Genomic DNA, 17,146 nt, shown 5'->3' on the forward strand with positions numbered 1-17,146 from the left:
TTAGTCCTACTCGATGACTATTTTGTTGGAACTTTAAACTATTTACCGATCTAATTAATAAAAATTGATATGTATGGTGAAATAGTTTTAAATCGTGATTTCTAGCATGAAAAAGTTAGCATGCGAGATTTTTGTTTTGTTTTTGGGTTAAGGAGGTTTTGTCTGTGGCAAAGTTGTAGCCAAAAGTGTGATGCGTAAAATATATTTTTTTGAATTTTTTACAATCAGTGGTTCAATAGATAACTTGGGTTGAAGAGGACGGCAAATTTAACATTTCGCAACGCATGGAAAGAACTACATCGTACGATGCGACTGCTGAGTGGACTTTTAATTTACAGTTCTAAGAACAAGAAAAAGATGAATATACAGATCACCAGTACATTCATATTATTTATAAAACATCTTTCTGTATTACCAGCTTACATTTTTCACTTATAAGAATACATCATAAACAGGGTGTTAAAAATAAGCGGGGAGATACTTTACCTAGTAATTCCTTGGGTCAAAATAAACAGAAAATGAAGGATAACATTTTTTCCAAAATCGTTTCGTTAACCAGATATCCACCATTTTGTATTTTTTACATACATATATTTATCTTTACACTTTTCCAACCGATGTTTATGAAACTTGGTATGTATCCAACTTGGTATGTAGGTAGGAGAGACCCATGTTATAAAAAAAGATTCATCTCGATTCACCCTAAAATTTCAAAATTTAACACTTAACTACAATATAAAATACTTTACTACACCACAATATTTACGTATCACCATAAATCTTTAATAAAATAAAACGTTCACATTTTTAAAATCCAAAGTAAATCAATATAATCATATAATCAATATAAAAAAGTGCACTAGTACTTACTAGTGTCCAATAACAATTTGATGGATTTAACCAAAACCTTTTCTATTTAACTTATTTTCAGCTGTTAAATTTCAAACGATACGTTTTAGCTACATCATTAAAATTATTATCATCATCATCGTTTGAGTTTGGGTTTGCGGCAATGTATTTTTATAATTAAAACCTTTAATTTGATACCTACCAAACTTGACCTCTGCTGCTATTAATTGACTGTATGGACTATTAATTTTCACCACACTATGATGTTTTTGGCTGTATTACATACGTTAATTGGTGGCTGAAAGTTACGTTTTGCTGGCCATGCCAGCTGTCATCGTAATTTGGGGACCGAGCAGGTTTTTACAGGCCGGGGCCGCAAAATCAGCCGTCCGCTTACTTACTTAAAACATGAATGCATTTTAAATACACAATCAAAATCCAAAGCATTGCAATAGAATTGTGTTATTGTCAACATTGCCTAGCAACTATTTATTTTTATTTTTTCTGATTCCTCAAATTATTTCTTCACATAACCTTAAAGTTGTAGTTGTGTTGACTATCAGTGTGCATTATTATTGTGGTGAATAGTGGTGATAGGGTATAGTGTGGTGAAAAATAGCGTTCGTACCACGGACCGAAATGGTTTTCGGCCCTAGGTACGAAATATACTATAACAGCTGTGTCTAAGGATTACGTCGGCCTTAGTCACTAACAGGACAACAAGATCGCTCCACTCATCACACACTCTACTCCATTCATACTTGGCTTAAAATGCATACATTTGTATGGTCGCCATTTCAAAAACAGGTAAAATAGTATTAAAATTATATAAGAATTGTGTCTTAGTCTTTGTGGTCCATCCCCCTTAAGGGATTAAACAGTGATAATAGCTTAAGACAGTAGATATTTATGGCTATTATATTATTGATATACCAAGTCTCACTACTTTATCTATATTGTTAAAAAAATATAGCCAATCCAGGACTTTTCAACCATACTGTATAACGCCAACACGAAATTTTTCCGTTGAACTCCTCCGAATTTCTTAGGTGATTTTGACCATTCATGTCTCATTAGAAAGAGCGTGTCACGTACATTTGCAAACCAACCTTACATTTTTAAATCCCTTGGGCTCAGCCCCAGCGGCTCATGTTATGAACCCATGTTATGCCTATGAAGAACATATTGATTTATTTATATTAGGATCAGCCCAGTTAATTGCTGTTATGCAATTCAAGGAAATAATGTAGGTTACATTATTAACATGTTACTGATTTGTTTCAAATACTATATTTACTATTTCTATTTGGGTTTGCAGGATAATTTAATCCATTTTACCAAACAATAAAATTAATGGACAAAGTACTATATTTCATGAGCTATCATTGAAAGGACCGATTGAAGTCCTCATCAACCGAAATAATGCCTACTAAAGCAATTAAAATTGAGACGAACATGTAATGCACGAAATCAGGTGGTTCTTAGTATGTGAAAAAATGTATCGCTATTCAAAAACAGACGGAAAACTTGTAACCATATTCTTGACAACTGGTGTAACCATGTAACATGGCTACATTATCAATGACAAACGTGGACAACCCTATACGAGTGTGAGTACGTCCGAAAACAGAGTAAGTCCGAAAACAACTCTAAAAAACAATAAGCAATAAATTGCAAGAACCGTTGCTTATATCATTAGGTACGGTATACACGTATCCACTGACGTGTATACTCAATGCTTATATCGAACTGTTATATGTACATCGTGAGTTGTTCCATTAGTTGTTTCATTTAGTTGTGTGTCCATTAGTATAGTAGTTTAGTTGACTCTTTTAAAGTCGGCGGAAATTGTGACTGTTATTACCCTTGAAATAATGTTTGAGAAGTACTTTGCAATCCTATCAATGCTTATAGAATCATACGATTACAATTTTCTGGTTAGAATATGTCGCATAGAGTGGTGACTAATGTAAATTTTTGGTTTGCTTGTAAAACAGGATCAACAGAGATTTTCCATCGACTTAAACAATACGATACTCCCAAATTGTTCATTGCAATAACAAAATATCACACAGTTTGATGAATATTTGTGTGTAAACCACATACAGTACACCTTTATTCTATCTATTTTACCTTTTATTTTTCCAACACTTTATAGAAAATCACGCATTACGTGATCAGTGAAGAAAAGGCTGTATCCCATGTGTTTTATAGGTAAAGAAGACAAGGGCGCTCCTAGACATATATTTGGGGGGGGGGGTCACCGGGGGCCTGGGGGGTATGGAATACCCCCCAAAAAGGAGGGGGTCTTGGGGTTCCCCCCAGGAAAAATATATAAATAAATAAATATAGGCTATACAGGGTGATCAACTCAAGGAGGCCACCATTGGGATATCGGAAACGGTAAAAATTAGAGAAAACTTAAAATGGAAGACATTCCTTAATTTTTTGTGGCAGTTTAAAATATGATTTTAGTCGTTTGAAATTCAGCCGCCATTTTCCAAAATGGCGGCCAAATTTGAAATTTCTTATCGAACACCCTATATTTTATTTTCGGACATAATAGGCAATTTTAAAACTTTTTTATCCTTGACATTTTTTCGATAAACCCACTCGTTTAGGAGTTACAGCCTATGGAAAAATGACTTCCGGTGTACATATTAAATCACGTAGCTCCTAAACAAGTAAGTTTAAAGCAAAAATACGAGGAGTAAAAAAGTCTTACAATTGCATCCACATTCCAAAAAGACCATAAAATTAATTAAAAATATAAATTATATTATTTAAAAAAATGGCGGCAAACTTGAAAAGTGGAAAACTTTTTATTTTATAGTCTTTAAGGAATGAAGATGCAATTCTAAGACTAATTTACTTCTTGCAATTTTGCTCTAAACTTACTCGTTTAGGAGCTACATGATGTAAAATGTACACCGGAAGTCATTTTTCCATAGGCTGTACTCCTAAACGAGTGGGTTTATCGAAAAAGTGTCAAGGCTAAAAAAAGTTTTTAAATTGCATATTCTATCCGAAAACATGATAAAAAAACTAAAATCATATTTTTAACTGCCACAATAAATAAAGGAATGTCCCCCATTTAAAGTTTGCTTTAATTCTTACCGTTTCCGATTTCCCAATGGTGGCCTCCTTGAGTTGATCACCCTGTATATATGAATTTGAACGGATGGTGTTTTTGGCCTATAGGGACCTCAAAACGAAAAATTAAATCGGTCCCGGGTCCAGGTGTTACCATAAGTACTACGGTAATAGCTTATTCCCTATATGGGAAATTCGCCAAAAACCTAATAGTTATATAGAACAATATTACATTCAACCAGCTGTTAGTTAAAACAAATTATATGGGACTAAAACAAATCGATGATTACAAAGATTCCTTTAAAAAATAATTTGAACATCCTACTATTTTTCTATGCAAATTTAAATAATCTGCCATCCTCATACCTAGGAATTGAATGTATCAATGGTCAGCATTACACATAGTATAAATAAGTCAACTCTAAATATGTCTTTAAATTTGTTTCCAAATGCTGAATTTGTGTCACAAATGCTGAATGTTTACAGCTGTTATGCTAAGCAAATTATATTGTACTAAAAGCTGGCTTAGAAGGTTAGCGTCGGCTGCTAGACTTTAAAAAAATTAAAACTTTAATTTCTAAAAAACTGGGACCCTTAATTATAATTATGGCTTTGACATTCCCTAGTTCTCAAAATTATCTTTCTTTCAACACAAAAATAATGAAAATCCGTCGACTGGTTGATTCAGAATGTGAAAAAACCATATTTACGTTTTAATAATATATATGATAGTTTGGACAGGTTAGGTTTCAACCCTTCCGAGGCGTAATACATTTACACAGTTTATGTGTAGACTACATTATAACTTATAAAATAGTTCTAAAATTAAATGGATCTCCCTTTACAAACTCATATAATAACCAGAAATTTTCAGATCGTCCTTGCGTGTATTTTATGCCACACATTTTGACGAAAGGCTTTTTATTACATAAACTATACCTATGTACAGTGTTGACCAAACAGTTGGCAAGAAGCATTAATAGATAAGCTATGTACCAAATATGATAATTTTAGCTCTATTCTAATTATGACAAAACACGAAGTAACTAAAAGCAAGTTTTGTTGGTGTAGTAAGCGTTGCAGGAGGTCTACTTTACACTGAATCGACGTTCACTTTTATTGCTTTTGATCTTCCGGCACTGTTGACTCAGCGAAACTGAACTTGTATTTTACCGTATTTCGTTATATTAAAACTGCTGTTGCATTAGGTCAAATTCCCAATAAGTCAATTGCTTTAACATAGACCACGTTTTTAGCTCGGACTGTACTATTTGACTTACTGGGACTTTTGATCTACAGACACTGCAAACATTGTAGTTTTTGACCTAGCGGCACAGGTATAAATTATTTGATCTTCCGGGACTGTTGACTTTCAGCAACATTCCCGTATTATAACTTTTAGTCTGTGATTTATTTACATAAAAACATAGGTTCCCTCAAACAACCTTCCTTTTATAACTTAGAATTCTAATGTTTTGTTGTTGTCAAATATATCTCAAACCAATCTTGTTTTACAAAGATATTTATAAAATAATCTGAAAACTAGAATGAATCAATTATTTTCTTCCCAGGAAATGTGTATCTGTTTCTGATGTCATACTGTCAATTTGATCAAATATGTTAGGTATGTATTGTTTATGTAAAACACACACACACCTAAGAATGTTTTGTATTCTTTAGTACACATTTAGTTAATAGTATGCCTACATTTCATCACTTGGTCCTAAAGCCGTGTTTACACAAGGCCAGTAGAGCAGGCAGGTTACTCTTGCCTCTATTGTACAGGGTGTTTTTAAAAGAATGCCGGGATTTTAAACGGTTGTTGCTCGGGAACTAATCAAGATAATTAAACGATTTAAACGTCAAATTGAAGGGGAAAGAACAAAGATTTCCCCTTTCTTTCATACGATTCAGAATGATTTAATCAAATTCATATTTTCATCAATCTTATATGAGCGTAAAACTGGCAATGTCTGTACGCTTAAGGCGATCGGCGGGTTTATCTGATGTCTTAGCTAGATCTTTTTAGGCACAAAGACTCTTTCTTTTACAGATAACATCATAACGTGAACTATTTAGGTTTGTTCAGCTGAAGACTTCGAGGGGTAATCGAATTTTTCGGGCTTCTGATGCAGAATTGTCGGATTTCTTCGACTAAGTGATCGTTGTTTTTAGCCGGCCAGGTGAATGTCTTTTCAAAACGCTATTGTGTCTCAAAACTCATTAAACCAGCTTTAAATTTAATTAATTTAGTTTAATTTAGCAATGTAGATAATCTCTGCAAACCGTTGTGCCGTAAATGTCGTACTGGCGACTGGCGTCAAGCGTATGAGTCACAATAGCGGCCTAGCACCGCGTTCCTGTTTTGCGCAGGCCAAGGAAAAGTTTCCTTCCTTGCCACTCGGGAAACAAAACTTAGTTATTTAAGCTTCAATTTGACATATAAAACGTTTAGTTACCTTGAATAGTAAGTACCCAAGCAATTATCATTTAAAATCCCGGCATTCTTTTAAAAACACCCTGTATTTCAAATAACTTGAAGCAGGTAATGTACCCAGCAACTGGCTTCGTGTAAATGTGGCTTTAAAGAGACTTTTCCACACAAGCTCAAATCTAACCGAGTTAAAGCCAAGCTGTTACTGTGGTATTCAACTATTTTTACAACTGAGGAAATTAACCAAGTCCTTGATTCCGGCTGGTTCTTTCGTACCTAAGGGATAAAAATAACTACTTTTTTCACAAATTCTTACTAACAGTTTTTTTTTTTTATTATATCAAATGTTTTTCAATGAACACAACACACATCATTTATAATGGGTTTGGATTATATTTTACTCTAATTGGTACCGAATGTATATATGTGCTACCATTGCCTTGGCTACAAAGCAAAATTAAAAAAAGAACCTTTGCCAAAAGAAACAGAAATTAAAAATAAATACAATGTTCCAACCATTTGATATTTGGATATTGCTTCTAGATGGCAAATGGTCTTATGAGAATGAGAATACAAATTGTCTTTTATGTTTGTGCTAGAAGATAGTGTATACTTTGTCTTATGTGGATAGCATTGATATTATGTTCCATATACTTGTATTCTTTTATTGAAAAACGTGAGATTTTTTTATATACATCACAGGATTAGTTAAAGTCAATGCACCAAAAATATTAGTGAATATTTTTTATTTGTACTACTTAGGAATGATTTGGATAGGGGACAGGGTTTAGTTTTATTAGCACGTGGTTAGTTTTATATATTTAAAACAATATTGACATTAGTTTAAGTAAACAATTAAAAAATTATCTAATGAGCCAAAAATGTTTGATTCTGGATGTTATAGTATGAATGTAGAACTAGTCATAATCAATATACATATTAATGATCAGTTAATGTTGTAAGAATGTACATATTCTCTGTAAGTATATAACTTGCCTGTAAATGTATATATACATGTTCAATAATATTGTACACTAAACTATTTTACTATAATATTTGTATTGGACTTAACTGATCAGTAGGCTAATATTTTAGTAAAAAATTTGAATTTATATAATTTATGAGTAGGTCTATTGAAATTTATTTTGCTGCAACATATCATGTAACCGTAATACGTTTTTAGGTTAAATTGTAAATATATTTTGTTTTACTACCGTTAATTGAATTATATTTTTTTACCTTCCAGAAAAAATAGTTATAGGTCGAGAGTAACAAAGGCATTTCAAATCATCCTGAGTTATTTGATAGTATTAGAACATTAATAAGTAAAACTTATTCAATTACTCAAGTTAGTTATAGGCCTACAATTTTGTCGTTAAAAGAGCATTAAATTGTTTAACTGGATTGATACTCCTTAAAAACACTATTTATGAAGTTCAGGGCTAGTCACATTGCTAACTTAGTGTACTTTGGCTGGACCCTGAAGATTATGATGTTTTAATTAATATAACTGGTGTGCATTTATATATTTTACCTAAGACTGTTTTTTTCAACTAGCCTTTTCAATTCAGTTCTTAGAATTGAAAAGATTCACTTTACAGTATTGTTGACTTACCTAACAGCATTGTTTTGTTACTTTACAGCAGGCCTACGTGTTTGGACCAATAGGGTTCAAGGATTGAGAGAAAAGAAGTAAAATTGTAATGATTTGGACATAAACTTATCAGCTGTTAAGGCCAACTTGATTGATTATACATACAATTAGTGGGGTTTTTTTTTATTATTATTGAACGCTAGGTACGAGCTTGGGAATGTTTTCACATTACTTCAGGCTAGACCTAGGGGTTGCAGCATTATCACTTAGATAAAATCCATTGTTGATTTAGCGAGATTTGAAATCAGGACCAAAGTCCCACGCTCTAACCACTATACCAGCTCACTCCCAATGAGTTAGTAATTGGGACAATAAGTCGCAAAATCAGTGGCAATGAGAAGTTTTTAACAAAAACATAACCTCTCATAGACATTATGAGTAGTGATTGTTAGTCATTCAGAGACGTAGGTAAAGTAGTGTACTCAACTCGCGTAGGCTAATTAGCCTTTAAGACACTCGTAGAAGTTTTATTGGTACGAGCCTTCATGTCTTAAAGATCATCTCTGCGCAATCGTTAAGAAACTACTATTATTTGAGAAGTCCATGAAATATAATGGGAACCTCAAACTTACCTTTCATGTTTTCTGTCAAAATTAGTAAACAAAGATCTTTAAAAAGTTACACACTCCAAAAATTAACGCTGAGATGTATAAGCTACTTAAGAAGGTAAAAAATAAAATTAAAATCAAATCATAAACAGAATCTTATTTGTTTCCAAACTAAATACCGATACGGTAAGTCTGGATAAAAACTAATAGCCTATTTATCTAAATCATAACAAAAATTGTAAATTATATACACATCACCCAAATCACTACACTCTATTCACAATCTTTTTGAGTTCATGAGTTTGTAGAGTTCATGAATCAGTTGAATTCATGACTGCGCAAAAGGCAGAGGAGCCGGAGGTCATACTTCGTCTTCATTCAGCAACATGTTCGGGATTCCGGAATTTATTGGAAACTTCCTACCAGTTTCAGGACAAATAAGCTCTCCGTTTATAACCTCCACCTGTGGTCATAAAAATGTAAATTGGTTTCAAATAGTTGTGTAAATCAATTTTATTTTGGTTTTGGAATTATAGGACTTTAAGCCGCTCTAAAATATAAAGAGTTCACCACTTTGTATACAATTAGATGATCTCTTAGCTGTAGATTTATAAAAAATGATTTCAGTTTAATCAATACTGCAACTACATATCAGTTCAAAATACAGAGGTATTTTGTAAAATATTAGTAGGTAGCCCTACATTTAGGCCATTAATGGACAGGGCCGGATTGCGAGACTTGATTTTTGGATATTCTCGAGATATAACGAGGATATAATCAAGACGACTAGAAGTTAACAGATAATATGAAAAAGTATTATAGTTTAAAACACAGGAATTAAGCCATGTTTTGTATGTGAAGAACTAAAACCCTTGTAAATATGACAATTCAATCTGTCTAAGTAACATTTTTACTCAATCATTAATATTCAATTCTGATAGCCCCTGGACTACCTATATTTGCCTTTTTAGGCTTACCCTGTCAGTAGTCCAAATTAAGTCAATATTTTGTGTAAATATCTCAAGTTTTGAATATGTTCTGAATCTTGTGTTGAATTTTGATGTTTTGTTTATGGTGCATTGCAACAAAACATGTCAGCAGTAAAACTATTAACGACCATTGCATAAATGCTAATACATAATTAATTAATAACAATTAAGACAACCATTTTTGTACATTCTACAATGGAAAATATCTAAAACTACAGTAGGAGTCTCGGTTATCCAGCCTTCCTGGGCACGGTGTCATCTTGAAAATCTCCCGCGACCACGGAACAATTTGGTCAACATTTCCAATGCTCTCGGCCCGATCATCAACACATCCTGCGGTCACAGCGCCAGCGCGAACATTGCCCGCAGTCACGAAAAAATCGTCAACATAACCAACGCTCTCGACGCGATCGTCAACACATCCCACGGTCACAGCTCCAGAGCGAACATTGTTTTTGTCATTTTCCGTGTTATCCGACCTTTTCGCTTATCCAACCTTGCTGCGGCCGGTTTAGGTTGGATAATCGAGATTCTAATGTAGCTATGGCTCTAAATTTTCATTTATTAATATCGATAGGTTGTTAACCATCCAATATTGCCTTAAGAACTATAGCCTACTTAAACTTAAACATGGTCTAAATCCTAACCAACCAAGGCATCTCTGGTTATAAAAAATCTGACAAAGACCACAAAATATGCAGATAGCCTATCCTGAAACAGAAATTTTGGAAGCAACCCATCACTAGTAAAGTTGTATCATTGACTATTGGATACAGAAGTTGTTGTCAAAGGTTGTATACAATTTATCCAAGGCCGGATTTATACATTTATCAGAGAACCTCAACTAGGTCAAATTTTATATAGGTAGGCCTACCGGTACCGGTATGCATAAGTTTACCTCAAGCAAAACATGGTGAACTTTCTTCAAAAACTCTTCATTGTTTTCATAATCATCAATGATACTTTTTGGTAAATCTCCAGCATGGCCCAACTGAAAGAAATAAATCCGATGAAAATATTTCTCAAGTAAAAAGTTATGGTCAATTTTTAAGTCCACATTTTTTTAGGAGACAGACAACAGCGTTGGGGAACAGTGTTTGTAGTGTTCAAGAGAGATTCATGAGATTTATTATATCAATCAGTAATAAATACAATAGGTCCTGTGGGAATGCTAGTAGCCTACCTAATAACAACACACAGCATGCAGTACCAATATTCATGGTAAGTGATGTTTTGAGTTTGAGATTTTTCAAGGATACACTTTAAAATGTAATCCAATATTGTTTTACATATTAATTCTACTTCTCCATCGGTTTTTACCTGTGTTTATAGAAATTGTTAAAGAAAATGGTTAGTTCAAATTGTGATATTTTTATTTGTATACCTGTATACAGTGTTAACATAGGTAGGTACCTTAATAGAATCAATCTTGATGGTCTGGAAAAAATTTCAACATCAAAGCTGAAACTTATTTCTAACTAACCTTTAAAGCAAGAAATCCTAGGTCTACTGACACAATTTTAAAATAAAAAATTCAACTAGATAATCATAAGAAAATCTTCAAAAACCAAACCAATAGACCTACTTACACCTTCAGCTGCATTGTAGAGTGTGTTCCAATCGATTTTGGGGATGATTCTTGCAACAAACTCTTGATTGAAGTCCAGCTCTGATACCTTCACATCTTTGGCCTTAAAAAAAAATAAATGTTTTATTCTCTGTGTTCTTTGTGGCTGCTGGCAGCTATTTTAAAGGTAGGCTTACAGCTGAAGACTTGTTTCATAGTTATTGTAAAACTTGAGTCTAAATATTTAGCCTATAATTAAAGTACATTAACTTAACGCTAAATTCTTAAGTAGCACTACTTAATAGTTTTTCACCTGAAAACATCAATATTTTTTCAGCAATGATATTGGTGTAATAATATTGGTGATATTAGGCCTAGATTATATCGAATTATATCAATGTTACCATCGATGATAAATATAGATGGTTGAACATCGACAGCTGACCTATTGATGCTCATTCCTACTAGCATTCTCTTTCCTCACCGCACCCTAAAACTGGTGTAGGGATAAGCATCTATAAGTTAGTCGATGTTTTCAAAACATTCAAGTTTTCCAATCGATGTTCGATGTTTTAAGTTACATCGATGGTAAGTTAGGTTACAGATGTTATGATGTTATCGGTACATCGATGGTTGGCCTGGCGATGCTCATCTAAGTAAATTGGTGCCTTTCTTGGGTACACTTCCATATCTGTTGGCACAAACAACCGAATGAGTAATATTGATTATTCGATTGTTTAATTCGATATATCGTTTGGTTAGTTAGGTTAACCTTAGGCCCTACATAACTAACCAAACGATAAATCAAATAATCGATATACCGATCGATATTTTCATTAGGTTGTTTGTGCCAACAGATATGGAAGAGTACCCCCTTTCTTTACTCTCCATCATGTGTGTGGGGGTGCAACTTATTGGGTAGGCCTACTGTACAGAGGAGATTTGAGTATAAAATCATGATGCCTTTGAAGTAATATTTCTGTTAGGATTATGAGGATGTTCATAATTATGTGCTATCATCAAAAAGTAAACAAAAAGAGGAGATATTAAAAAGACTAGGCTAACCAAGACCATGTTAAAAATCTAACCTAAAAAAGTGCATGTTCTTACCGCTATTGTCAAAGGATATCCAACATTTACACCTTTAATACATTTCGAAGTAAGCATGTTATGAGTTAGTAACTTCATCTTGAATTTCTAGTTCAACTTAAATAGTTATGCTATAAACACTATTCAAAACGTTCATAAATTACTTTGAAAATATGGCCAGCAGACAGACCACCATAGATAAACAAAATGTAAGAGAAGAGAAGCAGAAGAGAACTAGAGAAGATAATCAGAGAATGAGATAGAAAAGAAGAAGAAGAAAAAGATGCCAAAGATAGAATCTGGCTAAAATCATAGATTAAACATAACATACCTTGGTAGATTACTCATCCTTAAGGACCAACGGCAATTTTATTGTTAGTTTTTTGTGGTGCACTGTTAGATGTCATTTAAAACCTCGTTTATAAACCGATGTAATCATAAACGATAGTTCGTTCCCTAGTTATATAAACCAAACGGAAGAGCACAGTCATAAAAATAACCCTTAAATAATAGAAATTTAATTTTGTCAACTGTCAACTAGACAATACCAGTACTACTATACAAATAACTACAATATAGTAGTTATTTGTGCAACTAGTGGGAAAAGTGAGCAATTGACTCACTCGAGAGAAATCCTTACTCACGAGCCGTAGGCGAGTGAGGAATGGTTTCTCGAGTGAGGCAATTGTACTTTGAACTCGAGTTGCACATTATACTTTTCCTACAGTTACCATAAAACAAATAAATTGGTGAAGAAACATAACCTATTTTTACACAGAAGTGAACTTTTAATATAACATTTCATGTGAAGTGACAAATTACAACAGTACAACAGCTGACCAGCTGATTTACACATGTTTACACCCAGTGCTGCCAACGTATTTCGCGCGCATACGACGTTGCCTGCATGTTACGCGCCCACTATTTCGTGCCTTCATGTTGCAAATCTGGAGTGAGACAAAGTAACTGATGAGCGAATTGGCCACTTTGCTTTCTCAAATCAGTGAGAGAACATGTACATTGTTAGGTAACTGTAGGAAAATAAAACTAGCTTGAAAATTTACAATAGTATGAGAAGTCTATACCTGTGTTTATTTATTTATTTATTCCAACGGCATAAATCACCAATTTACAATGACAAGAAGCCTATGTGGTAACAACATGCATTTTAACAGAAAACTTAACAACTAACTTAAATCTATGGCAGGATCAGAGCAACATTTGTGTTGCTTAGTCCATGATAATATCATAGACTAATCAACACAAGTACATTTTGTTTAGAGTTTTTTTTAGTCATAGTTGATTAATTAATCGTTGAAGTTCATAAACAGTTTTTGTGATTTATTTTTAAAAGTTATGTGTATAATGATTGTAATTGAGTTAGTGAGGCATTATCATTAACTACTACATCGCAGGAAATTTATGGCCATTTTGACACATTGACTAGGTAGTATCATAGATAAAACGTTGGTTAGTCTATGGTAGTATGTTTAAGTTGTGGGTTATGAATTATATAACTCACATATTGACTATAATAGAAGAAGGGACAATAATGCTACATATACTACTCTGTGTTTTTAGATGGCCGCGATATGTCCAGCTGAGCGAGAATGTTTTTTAGCTTCACGTTAGTCGTCTGCTGTTAGCTGTCAAACGAGAATGTCAGTGTGTAAACATCGTCAAGAAATGTAAGAAAATGCCTTTTCGGTACTAGAATTATTAACTTTATAGCTTAGAGTTGATATCAATGCAAAACTTCTAATCCTTTCGATTTGATGACAGAATACACTTATGCCTTCAAATTGTTACTACATACTGTAACTTAACTGATTGTTTTGATGAACTTTAATAATTTCTTCAGGGTTCAACAAACCTTATAGGTTTCATCGTTTCATACATTTAAGTTAAATTAAAGGTAAGATAATTGACTCTAAAAGCTTATAAAGGCTGAAAATTGCATTAATCATAGTTTCACATACTATTAGGTTAAATATATAATTAAATATCTATGTTACCATCTAGGGGGTGGTGGTGTAGTTAGTTTTGTGTCGATTTTTTAAAATAAAGTTTAGCCTCATTTACCTGTAGGCCTCTAAAGAATATGTTTAGGACAGTAAGGTTAGGTCAGCAACAATCAACAAAAATAATAAGCTAGGTATTCTGATAGATAGCTAGGTAGAATGATTTTAGAGCTTATTTTTAAGGCAAAGAACTGGGATTAAACCAAAAATGAAAATGATCACGCAGATAGGTGCTTCACTCATCAATTTTTATGCAACAGAAAGTTCTGTACGGAACTGCAGTTTATTTTAAATATCAAAATAAGCCAAAGCTGAATTTGCTAGTGGTTGGGTGTCCTTTCTACAGAGCAAAAATACAAAAATGTAGGCTATATCTACGTACTTCTATTTTTAAATGTCCATACCCTGCATCAAATTGTTTAACACCCTAACATAGTCTAGTCAAGTGCTTATATTAGCCACTCATACAGTAGGTTCTTTATACAGGTGAGAGGCATAGACAGGGCCTACTAATGTATTTTTCTTCTTTTACAAAATATATTTATTTATGAGTTAACAATTGAATTTAGCCTTCAAAGAGTTAGACAAAAGTAAAACTTTAACTACTAAACACTTATTAAATCAACAACATCTATGATAAATTTTGTCTTTTAATTGCTTATACATGTTTTTATGATAAATACTGGTACTATGTTAACTATTTTATGTGACTCACTTTTTCATTATGTCTAATGCCAATGCAAATACTCAGATTGTCTTTCAACTCATTAATGTAATTACTTTGTTTAAGAATTCTATTTAATTTTCTTAGTTTTATCTATTACTTTCTGATTTTAGGGAACAATCATGATCAAGAAAATTACAGTGACATTGGCTTGAATCGCACCTTCCTTAAGAAATGCTTTTTGATGAACCAGACGTTTGTAGTGAAGCCATTGATTTGACCAAAAATTCTTCTCCGAAAGAGCTTAATGACTTTATAATTGATGAGAACTGTTTGGAAGTTTCGTTAGTTGAATCTGAAGAGTACATTGTGACTGAAAGCAAGCCCAAAAAACAGAAACCTATAGATAACAAGTTCAAATGCTCCTACTGTGATTACAAAGCTGCTAAATCAAGCATAATCAGAGTACATGAAATGACCCATACAGGCGAACGGCCCTATGCATGTCCGCACTGTGACTATAGGTCCTCAAGGAAGAACCAAATAACGATTCACATCCGTGGACTACATACTAAGGAGAAACCCTTCAAATGTGCCATTTGTGATTTTTCTGCATCAAGAAGATCTTACTTGAAGATTCATCAGATTACACATGAAACAGAAAGACCCCTGAAGTGTGATATTTGTGGAAAAGGGTTCGGCCACAGAACTAGCCTTCTGATACACATGAAAACGCACACAGGAGAGCGACCATACACATGCTCGTTTTGTGACAGCAGTTTTAAGGAGAGGACTCATTTGTTGAACCACCTTGTGAGGCACACAGGGGAACGACCTATTTGTTGCCCGTATTGTGATTACCGGTGTTCACAGCGCTATCGGCTTCGTTTGCATTTGAAGACTCACCCAAAAGAACTCCCTTATCACTGTGAACTATGTGTGTTTACATGTAAAACCTTGAACGACTTGAAAAGTCATGAATTGAGCCATACAAAATAACAATGAAGGTTGTGTTATCCTTAGGATCTATTCTCCAAAATTTAAGAGTTTAATGTTTTACAGAGTAGGCATTTCAAGCGGAATAAATGTTCTTGTTAATTGTGAGTATAACTGTTGGGTAGTTTTAAGTTTATATTGATTGGGTTACCATAGACCACAAAATGACGATTTTAAAATCTCGGCAGTTTTGTTATTTTTATGAGAATGTGTAAGTAAGTTCTAGTCCAATGATCGTCTGTCTATTATTACTTAACTCATCAAAGAAAAGATATGTATATTTTATAATGTCGGGTTATAATACCTTCTGTTTTATTTATTTTTACCGTTGGTATATTATGTAGGGGTATAGTGTCATAGGTGACAATTTTGTTACATAATATATCAGATTTAGCATTAAAAAAAGGTATTGAGGAGATACGTGTTAAAACGTTTGGTTTTTGTTAGATTAAAGAAGATTTAGAAAAATCTATCAAAATGAGAGGGAAGTATAATAGTGGAATACTACACCAGGTATGGTATATATGCTAGAGATAAATTGTGTACCTAACATATATGTACATAGTATTACCACTGTTATATTACTTGAATGAGTTTTAGTCATTACAAGATTCTCAATTATTTACGAATGATGACCAGTTTCAATCTAGTCTATTTTAGATTTTAGTGATTTTTATATTTTAATTATGTCAAACAATAGATTTCAGTTATTTCATTCATCATGGTTAGTTAGTTGTGTAGTTTCCGAGCCAATACTTGTACTTGAAATTGGAATAGATTTACAGTTCTAGTCAGTTTGTGTTACCATTAAAACCAAACCTTTTATTTAATATATTTCTAAGAAAAGGTAGATAATCTTAAACCACAGCCAACCAAGTTGTATACTGTATTCATCCAAACACATATGTGTATATTGTTACCGATACAATGTTTCCTATTAATCCGAGTAAAAAATGTATCTATGGTCTGTAATATAGAATTGTTTTAATATATGATCTCTTGCATTCTTTTACAAAGAATAATTTGTTGAATGGATGTTCCAAAGATTACATTCCACCAATAAAAAGTTTTCTTGGTTGAAAAAATAATTTTTCCAAAAAAGTTATGACTGAGTGAAAATTTAAAAACGTACGTTTTCATGTCCCTGGCCTTTTACTTCGTAGATACTGGATTTGTAGTTTATTATTATGTGTTTTAATATTTTTTGGGACGGGGGCAACATGTTACCCACATTTATTTGGT

The 17,146-nt window shown here is 33.1% G+C and overlaps 2 protein-coding genes across 2 annotated transcripts; one reads left to right on the top strand and one right to left on the bottom strand.

Moving 5' to 3' along the window:
• Positions 1-8,715: 8,715 nt before the first annotated feature.
• On the bottom strand, positions 8,716-12,425 carry LOC128995138 (multifunctional methyltransferase subunit TRM112-like protein). The gene is made up of 4 exons (XM_054420049.1): positions 12,245-12,425; positions 11,157-11,258; positions 10,466-10,558; positions 8,716-9,041 (listed from the first exon to the last, which is right to left on the bottom strand). Exons 1-4 carry the CDS (start codon positions 12,320-12,322, stop codon positions 8,940-8,942), a joined length of 375 nt encoding a protein of 124 aa, XP_054276024.1. The 5' UTR covers positions 12,323-12,425; the 3' UTR covers positions 8,716-8,939.
• Positions 12,426-14,061: 1,636 nt separating this feature from the next.
• LOC128994942 (gastrula zinc finger protein XlCGF49.1-like) lies at positions 14,062-16,925 on the top strand. The gene is made up of 2 exons (XM_054419788.1): positions 14,062-14,138; positions 15,082-16,925. The coding sequence occupies exon 2, from the start codon at positions 15,143-15,145 to the stop codon at positions 15,905-15,907; it is 765 nt and encodes a 254-aa protein (XP_054275763.1). The 5' UTR covers positions 14,062-14,138; positions 15,082-15,142; the 3' UTR covers positions 15,908-16,925.
• The last annotated feature ends 221 nt before the right edge of the window (positions 16,926-17,146 follow it).

Source organism: Macrosteles quadrilineatus, unplaced genomic scaffold, assembly GCF_028750875.1.
Source record: "Macrosteles quadrilineatus isolate MER2022 unplaced genomic scaffold, UCM_ALF_1.0 Scaffold_5__1_contigs__length_97177068, whole genome shotgun sequence".
NCBI lineage: Eukaryota > Metazoa > Arthropoda > Insecta > Hemiptera > Cicadellidae > Macrosteles > Macrosteles quadrilineatus.